This window comes from Myripristis murdjan, chromosome 20 (assembly GCF_902150065.1).
Source record: "Myripristis murdjan chromosome 20, fMyrMur1.1, whole genome shotgun sequence".
Lineage (NCBI taxonomy): Eukaryota > Metazoa > Chordata > Actinopteri > Holocentriformes > Holocentridae > Myripristis > Myripristis murdjan.
The window spans coordinates 13,380,965-13,397,425 of NC_043999.1; the positions used below are offsets into that span (position 1 = coordinate 13,380,965).

General features: G+C 41.7%; 1 protein-coding gene across 3 annotated transcripts in view; it reads left to right on the forward strand.

Annotated features, from left to right (window-relative positions):
- The window catches only part of plcd1a (phospholipase C, delta 1a), a 31,144-nt gene that overhangs the window by 1,165 nt on the left and 13,518 nt on the right, over positions 1–16,461 (forward strand). The window contains exons 1-15 of one of the 3 annotated variants that reach the window (XR_003930147.1): positions 661–842; positions 3,658–3,816; positions 8,012–8,240; positions 8,717–8,846; positions 8,960–9,188; positions 9,711–9,912; positions 10,151–10,295; positions 10,494–10,646; positions 11,683–11,832; positions 11,994–12,150; positions 12,685–12,801; positions 12,902–13,080; positions 13,342–13,477; positions 13,731–13,880; positions 15,171–16,006. Coding sequence is in view for 2 of the 3 variants with exons in the window: in XM_030078915.1 (XP_029934775.1) it covers positions 743–842; positions 3,658–3,816; positions 8,012–8,240; positions 8,717–8,846; positions 8,960–9,188; positions 9,711–9,912; positions 10,151–10,295; positions 10,494–10,646; positions 11,683–11,832; positions 11,994–12,150; positions 12,685–12,801; positions 12,902–13,080; positions 13,342–13,477; positions 13,731–13,880; positions 15,171–15,262 (2,328 nt within the window). In the remaining variant the exon portion in view is untranslated. Of the gene's footprint in view, positions 1–660; positions 843–3,657; positions 3,817–8,011; positions 8,241–8,716; positions 8,847–8,959; positions 9,189–9,710; positions 9,913–10,150; positions 10,296–10,493; positions 10,647–11,682; positions 11,833–11,993; positions 12,151–12,684; positions 12,802–12,901; positions 13,081–13,341; positions 13,478–13,730; positions 13,881–15,170; positions 16,459–16,461 lie in introns of those variants that run through there. The other 2 variants (XM_030078915.1, XM_030078916.1) reach the window with 2 other exon arrangements.

Sequence of the window (16,461 nt, forward strand, 5' to 3'; positions counted from 1 at the left end):
TGCTTGAGGTGAATGAGAGGAACTGTCAAAGGTAACCACACACACACTGACAACATTGAGGTCGATGAAGGTAAGCGGAAGTCTGCCAAGAAAGGCTGCTGCTCTGTAGTGGGTGTCATATTATTACAGTAATTTCTGCTTAGTTCAGAATGTTTCGTCTAGTCCCAACAAGCAGGGCTGCAGGGATGTCATGTCGCCTGCGCGCTCTGACACGTCTGACACTTACACTGCACTACAAGATTATTCCCAACAAGTCATGCAACCTTGTTTTGAGTCTTAAAAGCGCTTTATTTTCTTAAAACAAGTGGTATGCGGGCTATGCTGAGATCACTGTACCTGCTTCCAACTTTGGTTAGGCTACTTGATTTTAAGATACTGAGCTTCTTTGAAAATTCCTGCAGCAGTTGAAAATGCATGGGAATAAGTATAAACACCCACCACTTGCTTTTTCAAAGGTTGGTTCAAGACAAAGTTATTTTAAGGCATGAGATGAGACAGAGTGACTTGTGAAAGGGGGCATTTTTTGGCAGTGCAGGAATAAAATCCGGAGATGCCACCGGGCCCTAAGAGCGCCCTGCTGGATCTATGCAGAAAGAGGTTTTTTTTTATAACGGAGAGCAGCAGCCTCGGGTTAGACCCGCCCCATGAGAGAAGCTACGTGTTGCCTAGTTCTTCTCCAGAGAGCAACACGAAATAGGACCGACGGGATATACATTTTAACAGCAGACGGACAATCTCCGCAATGTCTTGTTTACACAAACGTCCGAGAAGGACGAAATCCCAGGAACAGGTATTCCAAGAGCAGGTGAAAAAAGTTGCGCAGGAGAATGGAAAACGCCTAGGTAAGTTTCCGCAAGGTGGTCGGATATGGAGAAAATGACATGCGCTTTGATTTTTTTGTTGCCAACACAGGCAGGGACACGCACCACTGTTTAGGTAACCTGGATATTGTTGGAAACACAAATTACACACACATATAACCTCAGAGGCGTCTGTTTCATTAATCCAGGCTCCAGTGTTTTGCTGGTGGACTGGCCAGGAGACGCATTATAAAGCCTGGCTGGTTTATTGCCTGGAGCGCTGAATTCTTGGAGTCAATGAGAACCTTGAAGTTGTTTTGCTTTGGCTCAGGGGCAATTAAGGACGTTTTGATCTTGAAATTACCTGACCCGTCCTGTGCTGCCTTTCAAATGAAGGGACCAGCACACAATAGCCCATACACGTTAAAGCAAGAATACTGGACAGATGGAGACGCTTTCTAGGTACTCCTCTAAATTAAAGTCATGTTCTTTGCGTCATTATCGCTTTTCTCTTATTTTTTGAAATGTTTTGAGAGGGTCGCTATAGAGCTATAAAAATACAATGTGGAAATTCTGCCACGAAAACACACTGTAAACCTTGCTATTACATAATGTATCACAGGACGAAATTACACACTTGCAGTTCTTGAGTATGGGTTAGATGGGATGTGTTTTCTGTTAAAGCAGGGAAACTCAGTCTTTGTTTGATATAGAAATAACTGGTGCACCCCTGCAACAGGTGACAGGTTTGTGTGGCAAAAATGGCAGACTCTTTAACTGATCTTATCCACCATGCTCAGCTTTTCCATGTTCATCCATAGACCGGCATCTCTGAGCATCTGTGCCTGTGAAAAATGCATTAAGCATTACCTTCACCTTGAATGAGTTCTTTCAATCTAACACTAACTCTTACTTTTGGGGCAAAGTAATTAAAAGCAGAATATTAGAATATTTTATTTCACCAAAACCTGAATTGAGAGGACACACAACTCCCTTGGCTTAACAGTGTGGGAATTTCATTAGTACCTGGCTTGGAGGCATTTTTGTGTTTTTCTCTTATCTTGCCCTAGCTTGCCTCATAAGTTATCAAGGTACAGCTGTTTGACAGGATAGTTCAAGATCATCTGTTACTCAGCCATGTGGCTGAAACTGATTACTAAGCTTAAAAAAAAAAAAAAAAGGGAACGAACAGGAACTTGTCTGTTTCTCATATGTTCCTAAGTATAAATCACGCCTATGATTTGTTATGGGGAAGTGCCATGAATTGGAAGTTGAATCATGTTTGTGGCTTCTTTGAGAATGATACCCTATTTTCTATTGTTTCTGTGTGCTCCTGCAACTTGGAGATAAAGGGTGACTTAAAATTAATTTAAATGGAAAAAACAGATGATGGGCAGTACAAGCTGAGGGAATTTAGGCCCCAGCCCAGTCCCCGGGTGAGCAGAGGCGGCTCGGTCCTCCTCCCTCCCTCAGTGCGGCCAGAGGCACATAAACAGCCTCTGTGAGTTTGTGGTGGGACCTTGTAAAAAATGTCTGTAATGTTGTGGTCCAGCCCACACCCCTAAAAGAGTCCCAGCTAAGTTGTAGTGAAATTAGGTTTCCTCTGCCTGCATCCTCAAGTGCCCTTTTCCTCACTGAGCGGCCACTTGACTCTCACTTTAGGGCAGACTTTGCAGTTTAAATGGGAGGGCACACCACTTTGTTTACTAATGTTTAGAATGAGCCTCGGGTTCCTGTCAGGGCTAATAACCCAGAGAATTAATCTAACACTTTTAAAAGCCTGTCTTGAATCTAATGTCTTAATATCAAATGTGCACAGAAATGTAAACAATGGCACAAAATGCTTATATATTCTGGGTTATGATGAGGTAAAGAAGTTCTTCTGAAAGCCAGGGGCATTTCCAAGTTATATTCTTTTGGGAAATGAGGAGTATTCATCATTCTTTCCTACATCATAACAAGGTGGGGTGACCATCCCATTTGAAACAGTACAGTCCATATTTAACTGTTGTATAGAGGGAACCTTTTTGTTGTTGTTGTTGTTATCGTAAATTTCACTCAGCTGTTTTACATTACTGGCTTCTTTTTGCTAATGACCAAGCCCTGCATGACTCAGATGCAATAAGCTGTGTACAAAGTTCATCATACATGGTCACACACTCACGCACAGATTCACAGATCTTTTTTTATTCTTCAGTCAAGTCATACCAAAATGATATGGTGATTTTGGATGGTGTGACACACAGTGCTGTGCTCTAAACTGATGAGAACAAGCCATTCCCGTGTAAAAGTGCTGCCAAAAATAGTCAGGACACATTTTAAGGAACATTATTTGATTTTTTTTTTTTTTTTTTTTTTTTTGAGTTTTGTTTGACATCACACCTACTGTGCTATAGCAATACCATTTGATACAATTAATTGTGGTATTGATCGCCCAGCCCTGCCCAGCCCTGCTGTTACATACTGTATGCTGAAACTCATTCACACAAAGATGGGCATGGAAAAACAAACAAAACGTGAAGCTGCACATTGCCCTTTGAGCTAAATGTGGCTTCATACAGTGTAATACATGAATTATGAATCACCCTTGCAGCAGATGTCACACACCCTCTGCAGAAAACCATAACAAACACATTGCATTGTCTAAATGATAAGCCATGGAAATGCTGTATTGTATATGTAATAAGGTATAAGTGGGGGGTACAAAAGAGTATCCTTCATCCCCTTCTTGAGCTTTTTGCACACACAGACAGGATACAGAGTTCCACAGTCAGCATGTTTTTTTTTTTTTTTTTTGCCTATCAGTTGGCTTTTGCCTTGTAACCTCACAAATCCTCCAACTTTGACGTTTCCTCAGGTTTAGAGGGCGATGCAGACTTACAGTTCATGCTGGTGGGTGGGGAGCTGATCAAGATCCGCTCCAACTCCTGGAAGAAGAACCGCTTCTACAAACTGCAGGAGGACTGCAAGACCATGTGGCACGAGTCCCACAAGGCCTTCAGGAGCAACCAGACCTGTGAGTGTGCACATGTGAATATGTGTGTGTGAAAGTGTGAGCGAGATGCTACAGATGAAAGTGAAAGTTTCTATACTCACTTGAAACCACAACCACAAAGCAGCAATATCGACATGGAAAAATCCCCCATTAAAAATAAAAGTCCTGCACCTACTTTGGGCAAAAGTATATAGCTGTCAGATGTAAATATACTTTAGTATCGAAGGATTTTACTCTGAGGAATGCTCCATCATGCAGGTATTGTCATGCTGGAGGTGGTCCAAGTGGCACTGGGTCTGCCTGTTCCATATAATGTACACTCCGATAATGCAACAAATTTTATGATCATTAATGAAATGTGGTTGAGTAAAAGTATAAAGTCTCATAAACTGGAAATATTTGAGTACCACAACCTCAAAATTATCCTTAAGTGCAGTGCTTGAGTAAATATACTTAGTTACTTTCTACGTCTGCCAGGAAAACATTTCATCGCATTTCTGCTATGACAACTTTATGTGAGGTCAGGGCTTTTTTTTTTTTTTTTATTTAATTGTATTTATTACACTTGGTGCACTTCATCTCAGTGTGTTCCTGACCTTCACATCCTTGTGCTATTGTTCTGTCTACTGTGTGCTGCCCTTGTAGAAGATCTTGAAAATATCCTTTTTCTTGCTCTACAACACACACACACACACACACACACACACACACCAGCAGCCAAGAGGATATTTGGGAGGTGGAAGAATGGAAACAAAAACACCTCATGCAGATACTGTGGCCACAGTTGGGATGGAAAACATTAGTGTGAATCCTTTTTTCCCCATTCAGAGAGAATCACCTCGTATGCCCAGTGTGTGTGTGTGTGTGTGTGTGTGTGTGTGTGTATGTTTGTGAGAGTGAAAGAGGGGGGCTCCTCTTCTCAGACTTTCTGGCAGAGATCCCATGTCAGGGTGTGACTGTATGGTATATCTCCTCTGGGCCACACTGGCGGCATTGATCTCTCTCCCTCCAACACTGTTGCTTCTATAGCTGATAACCTCTGCCCTGTGCTTCAGCCTTGAACAAACACTAAAAGGCAGAGCAGTGGACCCCAACACTATGCCACCCGTCCACCACTGCACACATACACACACACATGGTGGCAGCGGTGGTGCTGCCATGTGAATGATCATCTGGCACTGCCGTCATTTATTGAAGGCATGTGTACTGAAGAAGGGCAGAGATGGGACAGGATTGAGCAGTGGAGGAAACATAACTAATGTGAGTTCACAGGCATTTCCTTGCTGACAGAAATAGGCTGCCTCTTTTATTGTCTTCCTGTGGGCTTTAGCAGGCCACATTTTACCAGTCAGCTTTCAGATGCTCTGGCAGAAATTAAGAGGATGCGTGACGGTAAGCACATATTGTTTTAAAGCAGTAAAGCACTCTAAAGCACTGTTTTCACAGGCACTCTAGATATTCTATAGGCTTCATCCACACTCAAAGAGAGCCAGCCAAAATCATAACCCTGCACTCATCAGTTCCAATAGACTTCAGAGCCAACTTTTATTGGTCTGCCTTTGTTTTTAAATGGCATCCGGTGTTTACAGTCCCCACCCTCAATCCCATGCTCCGAGCCTGTCACTGACTTTGATAGCATGCACACACACTTTAGCCATCAGGGTCATCTGAGGTAAAGAGGTCCCAGTCTTTGTTCTACGCTATGAAGATGACAAAGACACTTACACCTCTAATAACACTGCTCTCCTAAATCAAGCTCTCTCAGTCAGTCCAGCCCACGAGTTTGCCTCGCACATGTTGATTGGCTGATTTGACAGCCTACAATTTGCCTAAACAATTTTTAAGTGCTCGTATTCAAACAAGTGTAACTGATAGGATAAGTAGGTGGCTGGAGTTTTGCATTTCTCTGCAGAGCATTTCTTGTGATTTTCAGCTCTGAAGTGTTCTGCATTTTTATTGTTGTGATTGTGCTAGAATTGCTCTCATGGTGAGCATTAACCCAAAGGGGAAGTTTACACACACACACACACACTGATATGGCCAACTTGACCCGCACTCCAGTTGGAAAATTCCTCTTTGGTGTTCAATATTGTTTTTTCTCTGAAGAGAAGACTTTGATAAGCAGCAGCATGAACTTTTTTTTTTTGGGCTGGCACAATGTCTTCTTTGTGTGAATTTGTATCTGGTATGTCAGCAATGCCTGCGTGACACAGATGACAGGACTTGGACATTGTGGTCCGTCTCTCTAAAAGGGAATTCTCTGAACGCGATCCAAATTCACAGAATTCAGTTCCTCGACAAAGTTCTGTTTTGCTGGGGATGTGTGTATGCAAAGAAAAAAAAATAACTCGTCTTCTGGTGAGTGCCTGCAAGGTATTTTGTTCATCAAGCAGTCAGCTGAGTGCACACTGCCTAGGGTTAGGATGTGTTTTCACTGCCCCCAATGTTGAGTTTTTCCTCTTCAAACAGGCTGAGCTCCAGAGTCACCCTGACCTTATATAGTCTGAAAATGTCAGAGGAACAATGCTCCTTCTTCAATAGAGTAGCTACTGTATATAAAGGGTGTAAACACTGTGATTGTGGCCTATGCACAATATCTGGCCCCTTAACTAATCCTTTAGCCTCTGGTCTTTTGGTTTGAAGAGAGCGTGTTGCCATTGAGTGTGATTACATCATGCATGGACGTGCTTGCTCTTCCGTGCATTAAGCTGCTCAACAATAGAGCTCCCCCCCAAAGTATGAGTAAAAACAGCCTGTGTGTGCAGAGACTTCCAGTTTATGTTGTCTTTACATAGGTGGCTGCGACAGTGCATGATTCGGACTATCTGTCAATACAAAATGTCCTGAGAAAGCGATGATTTTCATAGTACCTTATGGGAGCATGTCCTTGTGGGTGTCAGCGGCTTCGTGTGTGAAGCAGGGGAATCATGGGAGACCAGACTGCATCCAAGTGTTGTAAAGTGCAGTAATCAAATCCCTATGGAATGCGCTTGTTTTGCCAAAGAATTCAAGCATTCAGCAGACAACAACAAAATGGGCAGGAGCGACCATCTTGTACACAGTCGAGAAATACTTTTTAGCGTTTCATATCTCTGAAGGCATATTTGCTCAGTTTAGAGAAATACACTAATGTTTTGGTAAACAACATCCTGAATCAACTTATTGTGCAACAGAATTGATAATGATTTGATCTGTTTGGTAGTTAGTAAGCCAAATTTCCTTTGAGATGATACAGTAAGGCTTGTACAGCACAATCCACTATATTAAACATTTGCAGAGTGCATAAAACCTCAGCTTGTGTTGTCGACATTTTCACTTTTGTTGTTGCACAGTGTTGACACAAAATCATTAAATAGCTTCCTCACAGAAGTGAGTGCAGATCTTAATTTGATGGACATTTTTAGTGCTGTCCCCCTAAGTTTGAGACTTCCTATATAAGGGCATGCTTTTATCTACTGCCTTACTTTTTGTGGCTGAAGGCCTCAGAAGTGAGCCATCACACAGACACAAAGCCTTCCTGTTGATAAGATGGCCAAACAGTTTCTGGCACACGCTGCTAACAGAATCTCCCCTTGTGTTTGGTTGCACAAAGAGACAAGGGCTCTGGTGCCAGTAGATATGGTCTTGTCTGATGAAGGGTTCCCAAATCCCGCTTCAAGGGGCCAGCTGTGACTACAATTGCATACTGTGTTGGTCATGGCCAAATGTTAGACTCAAGCCTATATAGTTGTAATGAAAGTGTTATTTATTACCTCTGCCAGTGAGGTATGTTTTCATCCCTGTTTGTTTGTGTGTCACTCTCTCTCTATCAGCAGGATATCTCAAAAACTGCTGAATGAATTTCCATCATGCCTGGTGGACAGATAGGCCTCGGGCCAAGGAAAAAATAATTTTATTTTGGCCTTAATCCACATTAGCCAACCAAGCCACATTTCTACCATTTTTTTTTGTAGCCACAGCTATGAAACTAATTGAGATAGAGGCTTAATTACTAGTAATCAAAAAATCAATTTAACATAAAATGTTAAATTGTGATGTAAATACTGTCTTTGTGAGTAACATTAACATTAACATTAACATTAACATTAAGAGAAATGTTGCGCATTGTATCTCATGCTGTTTCGAAGGCTAATACCTAAATCTAAACTTTATCTAGGTATTGCTGATCCCTCAGGGAACCAGAATTTCACACAAACTTTTGCCTCTCTCCCGACAGTCTCCATTGATGACATCGACTCAGTGCGCAAGGGCCGACAGTCCGAGGGGCTCCATAAATACACAGATGCAAGTGTTGAGGACCAGTGCTTCTCCATTATCTTTAAGGGCCGCAAGAAGAACCTCGATCTGATGGCAGCAAATAAGGACGAGGCAAAGCAGTGGGTCAGCGGCCTGGAGAAGGTCATTAGCAACATGCGCAACCTCAGCCGCCAACAGAAGAGTGAGCAGTATCCTTTAAAGTGCATTAAAACTGGAGAAATGTGTTTGCATGCATGACCCAGGGTACTTTTTTATGGGCATATACTTAGAAGTACCTATCTTTTGAAATCCCCTATTTACACACTTTATTCTCTCAGTATCATATAGTCGAACAAGGCCAGGCAAGCCTAACTGAAGTCGGACCAGCACCACAGCATGAATCGCTGAAAAAACTATTTCTGCTCTGCCATTTCACCCTCCTGGTGTGCATATTCATGTGCACGTGCACCAGCACAAAATTCCATTAGAATCACCATGGGACAGAGGCAACAGTGCCTGTTGATGTGATCACTTTTATTAATTGCCCACTGAACAGGCTTTCTGCAGTTTGCTCATTTTTGCCAACGGTCCAGAAAAAATGTTGCGAAACCAATATGAGTATTTGGGTTGAGTCATGCTCTGGGCAGGAATAAACAAATGTGAAATCCTTACATGTGAATGTTAGCTGGATCTTCAGCTGCATGAGGAAAGCAGACAAGAATGAGGACAACAAGATGACCCTGAAGGAGCTGAAGCACTTCCTGCGACAGATCAACATTGAGGTGGACGACAGCTACGCAGAGGAACTCTTCAACGTGAGCTCCTCTTCTCCTGTCACAACTTTCATCTTTGTATTGATGATAAAGATAATGATAATGATAAATAATAACACACCAAATGGTATCCTGTACATCTGCTTGTCCCTTAGAAATGTGACAAGTCCCGCTCAGGCTCTCTGGAAGGCTCAGAAATCAAGCATTTCTATGACCTGCTGACATACCGGGAGGAGATAGATGTGATATATGAGAAGTACGCTCAAACGGCAGGTCGGATAAGCGTTAGGGACCTGTTGAACTTCTTGCTCAATGAGCAGCGAGAGCAGGTGGGCATGGCGGATGCTCTCAAGCTGATTGAAAAGTACGAGCTGGATGAAACAGGTAAGGTTTCCTCTGATACACTATGAGTGCTTTGAATTTCATATGTGGAAGAATGCAAGAGATAAAATCACACGTTGAAATGACTTTTTCACCTTGCAAGCCAAATTTTTCATGCCAAAAATATTTCCAGACTTTTTATTCAAAATCTCTTAACTTTATTTGTTCCATGTGTTTATTTGTTTTAAGCATGCAACTAGGTGTACATAAAAATTGCAAAATATAAAAAGCACAAAAAAGCACATCCATCAATTGAAACAGCTCCATCCATTGGCTTACATGGTCACCCACTTTTGAAAGATAGTGTTATATTTTGCTCCAAGATCCCGTTTGAATGGGAAGTATGTCAAATTAGAGAAACAAGATGCTCTCAAAATGCCTTTTCATTACAACTTTAAAGCTCTTGTGAGCATATTTTCATAGCTTTAATGAATGAATTTCTATCCTGTAAGCCACACTTCAGATATCCACTCACAGGCTCGTCTCTCTCTCTCTCTCTCTGTCTGTCCATCCTGTGTCCCTCAGCCAAGCAGAAGCAGCACATGACCAAAGATGGCTTCCTCATGTACCTTAATCATGAGGAGGGCTCCATCCTCAACCCGGCCCATAAGAGCGTGTGTCAGGACATGACCCAGCCCCTCAACCACTACTACATCTCCTCCTCGCACAACACATACCTGATGGAAGACCAGCTCAAAGGACCCAGCAGCACTGAGGCCTACATACGGCAAGCATTTTTAACAACATGACGTAGCTATTAGTGTGTCAGCACACGGGAGCTGTGACCCGAAAACAGCTCGACCCCATCACATCGACATAACAGTCAACCTAGGGTCGTGTTTTCTTAAACAAATCCTCTTGCTGGTGAATTTGCATGCATCTCTGCTTGCTTTGCACAGACAGATTGGATAACAGTGGTGTCTGTGGCATGCAGGTGGTAATAAGTGGTTTTCATTTCCTTGCAGAGCCCTGATGAAGAGCTGCCGCTGCGTCGAGCTGGACTGCTGGGACGGGGCGAATGGAGAACCTGTTATCTACCACGGCTACACACTCACATCCAAAGTGCTCTTCAGAGATGTCATCAAGGCCATCAAAGAATACGCCTTCAGAGTATGTGGCATGTTTATTATCTGTGGAACGAGATGTGTCAGAGGAAGTGTTAATCAAGCTCAAGGTTATTTAGAGCCCTGGATCACTGTTACAGTCTCAAAGTGTTTTACAGGCCCACAGTTTATAGTGCTAAAGTCGTTTTAATGTAATTTCCATGGCTGAAAGAATGTATTCTTTACGAAATGTGTGTTTTTGCAGACCTCTGAGTACCCAGTGATTTTGTCCTTGGAGAATCACTGCAGTGTGGAGCAGCAGAAGTTGATGGCCCATCACATGATCTCCATCCTGGGCGACGCCTTGCTCACACGGCCCCTGGGCGACACCATGCCCTCCAGCCTCCCCTCACCCGAGGTCAGGAACGTGGTCTTTTCCCATAGCCCACGGAGACATGTTATATTCTGTAAACAGAGTGTAGAGCCTCAGCCCGACATGTGAAACAAATACACAGACCACACCCAGAAATTCTAGCAATTAGTTAGTGAGCTTATCTCTGCCAAACGTAGCCATTTTCCTGTTTGCTCACTATGGCAGTCACATTTGTATGAGAATGGAAGCCGATGAGATCAAATAAAGGCACATCGTCATTATGCAACATCAATTAAACCACCAATCAAAACCACATCAATCACAAGACAATTCTCGCCCACCCCGTTGATGTTTTGGTGGAGTCAAACAAGCTCCTGAGCACACAGAATACAGATTTGCAAGTTATTTGCTTGGATTAGAGAGTGACTGACAAGTTTTTACAGGATCTTTCTGTGATGTGTGTGACTGAACCTTGTTTGAGTGAGTGGGCTGAGGCGGTTGCCAAATGGAATTTCATTTATATGTGAACAGAGTGGCTTTTAGAGCTCGTCCACCAAGGCATGCAAGGAATGCACACAGCTGGTCTATATTTCATTTAGTAAACATGGTTATAATTTAGTTTTTCTTCTAGTTTAATGTTTCAGTTAAACACAATTAACCCTTGCTCATTATCTGTGATAATACGGACATGCGGGACCTCATGAACACTGCTAGACCTGTGTGGATCTCCCTGAAGATTGTCCTGGATACAAGGAGGGGAGAGGAGACTTTAGCATAAGGAAGCATTTTCAAAACCCTAATGGGCAGTCCTGCTCAAGTTCAGCACCAATGGGATAGATGCCTGTGGCAAAGTCAGTCTGGAAGGAAATTATAATTAAGTCTTACATCACATTTTCCTCTCTGTCATTGGCTGTTGATGGGGTGTGACTGGCAGTCCCCAGTCACATGCTTTTTGCAAAATAAGAATCAGCTCCTCTGCACTTGTACGGGGTCAGATTACATCTCTTGTGAGTTACTATCATCTAACATGGATGTTTGAGATTTGCATAACACCGTGGACATTTTATCTGTTTCTGTGCAGGAGCTAAAGGGGCGATTCCTAATCAAGGGGAAACGACTGAACAAATTGGATGCTGCCTTCAACAACAATAACGTTATAGAGAATGACAGTGTGTCTGAGGAGGACGAGGCTGCGGATTCCAAGGAGAACGGACAGAAAGCCAAGGCTAAGGTGTGTAAAGGGCTTATTACTGTTTTTCTCAAAAAAAACTACTCTGTTGTGGCAATTATCTCTGATCTAAAATGAGCACAAAAATCAAATCATGAAGCTATAATCTAATCTTTCAATTTGATAATCATAGTTAACTGTGTCGTTTTGCTGTGTCCTCACAGAAATCGAAGATCAAGCTTGCCCAAGAGCTCTCAGACTTGGTTATCTACTGCAAGAGTGTGCATTATAATGGCTTTGAGCACGCCAAGGACAACCAGGCCTTCTACGAGATGTCCTCCTTTAAGGAGAGCAAGGCGGCTAACCTGGCTGAGACCTCAGGTAGAGACCATGTTGCTTTCTCTGGGAGAGCAAGCAACAGGATAGCGCAGCTTTTTTTTGGTTCAACACACATCCTCTGTATGAAGTGATCTATTGTTATTTTGGTGACAAGGGCTCTTTCCTGTGGTGTGCCTTCTTAGAAATCAGTTTGCATCATATTCTCTGGATGACGGTGGTTTTTGGTGTTTGTTGACGTAGTTTGACTCTGTGAAGGTAATGGTCTTTTTCAGCTATGGTGGCAAATGTTACACTTGCAAACTCCCCAGTTCTTCTTCTTTTTACTCAAAACAAACTGTTTTTGCTGTTGCTAGAAATGAAGATTACTCACAGTATCCCAGAAATTTTCATTAACTAGGTATAGACTGTCACTTTGTTGTGTTGGAAATAGAAATTAGCAAAATGGACATTTACTTCTATGACAATGACACAATTTGTTACTTTAAGGAAGATACATTTTTGCTATTTTTGTGTTTATTGACCGTTGTGTATCGAAGCAGCCCAATTTCAATTGTTTCTTTCAACGCACCCCCACAGCCACTGCCTACATCCATCACAACATGGACAAACTCAGCAGGATCTACCCCGCTGGCTCCAGAACCGACTCCTCCAACTACAACCCCGTGCCCATGTGGAACGCTGGCTGCCAGATAGGTATTGTGCACTCGCTGGATATAAGCAACATTTCAATCATTTACCAGGCTTAAGTACACAGAATTATTGAACTCCCTCCTCTCTTTCACTCGGTTGTTAGTGGCACTGAACTTCCAGACGCCGTCCAAGGAGATGGACCTGAACCAGGGGCGGTTTTTGCCCAACGGCATGTGTGGCTACATCCTGAAACCTGAATTTCAGAGACACCTGGCCTCGCAGTTTGATCCCATCACGCTTAGCAAGGGGCCCTGGCTGAAGAGGAAGATCTTCCATGTCATGGTGAGATTGATTCTTAATTGTACTTCTAAAACATAAAAGATAGTCTGCGTCACTACCAGAGCTGACACATACCCTTCTGATGGATTTGAATCGCAAATATTAACCAGCAACTAATCTTTATATCCTGCAACATAAACAGAGCATTCGTTTCTATGTTATCTCCTCAGTTATTTACTGATGCTCAGTGAGATTAAGTATGCTCAGGTGATATGTGTCTTTGCTTCACATTTTTTTTGATATACATTGTTTTCTTTGCAATAGGTGATCTCGGCGCAGCAGCTACCAAAGCTGAACAAGGACAAGCAGAAATCCATTGTTGACCCCCTGGTTAGAGTGGAGCTCTATGGTGTCCCTGCAGACACCACCAGCAAGCAGACACACTCCATTGACAACAATGGTGAGTGCAACACACCGAGACACACTCATAAATACACACCAATGCAAATAGTCAGATGAAGAAATACAAATAAATAAAAATTGGAGAGGAATGTGACCTTTGAGGTAATCATGACTTAATACACTGTAATACATGAATTATCAACTCTCCTTGCAGCAGATGTCACACACCCTGTTAAAATTTAAAAAAAAAAAAAAAAAAAAAAAAAAAAATGAGTAATTTGCACCTTCTCTGTAATAATGTGTCCATGCAGGGTTCAACCCCATGTGGAATGAAAACTTCCAGTTTGACATCCACGTCCCGGAGCTGGTCATGGTGCGATTTGTGGTGGAGGACTACGACTCAACGTCCCAGAATGACCTCATAGGGCAATACTGTCTACCACTCACCAGTGTACAGAACGGTAAGGAGCTACAACTATTAAAACGGCATTAACAGCTCACCTAAAATACAAAAAAGTCTCATTTATCCCAATAGTGCAGTCTGTCCATCCTGATGAGTTTCTGTCTGATTTGGTGAGGTTTCCGGTCTGTTGTAGTTTCCGTGTCTCCCAACATCCCAGTCCAGTGGGTTTGAATGGATATTGTTTTGTGGAACTCAAACCCTCAAGAAATTACATGTGACAGCAGCTCCTTCCAGAAACAGTGACATAGACACTGACACAATCTACAGGCCTTGGGGACAAAGTATTGTTTGGAACTATTTCCTGCCAAAGAACATAGTCAAACTGTATCGATTCACCTCAGTTCGTGCTCATCTGGGTGGATAGATACAGATTGTGTTCTTCGGCAGGGGATAGCAAAGCGACATACTGACTCGGCTTTAATCCAAGAACCAAAAGTTCCCACCCCCATGTTGCTCCTGCCCTGACCTTCATTTGGATGGAAGGCAAGGCGAGAAATTCTCTCTGGGGATCAAAAACTATTACATTACATGTACCAACAAATTTTCAGGTGAACTGAGCTGACACAAAGTTGACACACGCCGTCATAAATAAGGAGTAAACCTCCACAGGGCAACAATTTTCAGGATAACCAACATCTTCTCACTTGTTATTTTCCACACTCTTCTCAAATAATTTGTCTTTGCTTTATAATAATGTTCCTTAACAAGTGATTCAAAACATTTTCATAATAATATATGACTAAATATTCATTTATAAAGTAGTTTTATAAATGGTTATAATCATATGTAACTATGTACACATAAATCAGGCTTAGGTAAAGGGTTGTAACTAATATATTTGCAAACAATTCAATAAAATAACATTTACCTAACATAAATAAAGCAGTAATCATTTGTATATGTTTATAGAGTTGTAAATAGGCAAAATACTTTTTTAACAACTATTTTACAAACATTTATAAGTGTAGGAATGATAATCTTATATGCCTTGTTAGTCATTTGCTATGGGACATTGTTATAGTGTTACTGCTCTTTTAATGTTGAGCATCACTATTTTATTAGTTTTCTTGTTCTTCCAGGTGCAGTAAATAGCAGATTTGTTGAATTATTCAGCCGCCTCTCGAGTCCAGTTTCACTGTTAAATTTCCATCTGACATAAGAGGCAGACTGTTTTGTGTAAATCATACAACTTCTGCTTTCTGTGTCGATGACGTGCCATTTGTCAAGTTACTTTTGCTCATTGTTTATGATTTGATGATGCATCTAAAACTAAATTCCTCTTGTCAAGGTTATCGTCACGTCCCTCTGCTCACCAAGAGAGGCGACGTCATCTGTTCTGCCGGACTGTTTTTGCATCTCATGCTCCTGGACGCCCAGTAGGCCTTCACCTGCACAAGTCATGTACAGAGAGCTGCATGGCCAAAGACAAGTCTGCTTTGTGGGTAGCAGAAAGAAATTTGTCCGGTTTCAAATCGAAACCAAACAATTGTGATATGCTTCTATGTACGTTGAAGTTTTCTTCTAAAAAAAATATTGTGTCATCTGACAGTCTAAACTGTTGACTCATAGTAGCGTGTAACACTCTCCTGTCACTGTGTTTCTTTAGCTTGTTTTAAATAAGCTTGTAGTTTGTTTGGGTGAGAGCTACAAAAAAAAAATTAAGATGAGTATTATAGAAGAGTATTGAATGAAGGCCATCAGATTGGCCATTTTAGGGAGAAGGGGCTCGCCTTCACACAGTATGGAAGATTGTGCTTATGGGCTGTCTAATGTTTGAAAAGTGTATGAGGTTTAGTGGCTCTTTAGGGCTCCAGAATATTCCATTTCATTTCCCCTGCAGGATCTTAAAGGTTATGCTCATGGAAATACTGTATTGATTTGTCAAACAATGTAACAAGCACTAGTATACGTTCATTCTTTTAGTCTTTTATAATTTTATCTGTTCTGACTAGAAAAAAAACATGCTTTTTAATTTAACCTTTCTATAAATTTCTCATTTTATTAGGAAAAATCTTTGATTACATAATGTTGTTTGTCACTGGAGTCTCGCAAAAAAAACATCAGAGAGCAAATGATTGGCCCGTTGAGAGAGAACCACATGTGGGGGCGTGTGTGTGTGTGTGTGTGTGTGTGTGTGTGTGTGTGTGTGTGTGTGTGTGTTCAGTCATTTTCATTGCAGTGTCCTGCAGAAAGGACTGTTCCAATGTACAAAATACAATTTTTTCAATGTGATTTTCGTTATTTTTTTTCTCTCAAAAACGACTTTACATGTTAAAAGTAATAACTTTCTTTTTGACTGTTGATATGAGATGCATATCAGGCAACGTCTTCAATGTTTTATATCCTCTAAATATATTAAACACATTATACATGATTTGATGTCAAACATGATTACTCTGGTATTTTTAATCATATCATCATTCATGTTTTCATCATCAGATGCACTACAGCCAATTGTTGAGGTTTTGAAAAACAGAATATTTGTCATTCTTTTGATAACATTGTCAGTCCTTTCAGTGTCTCCTGTCACTTAACTGTATTTGCACTAGCTGTCAAATAAAGCGACGACAAGAGTCCCA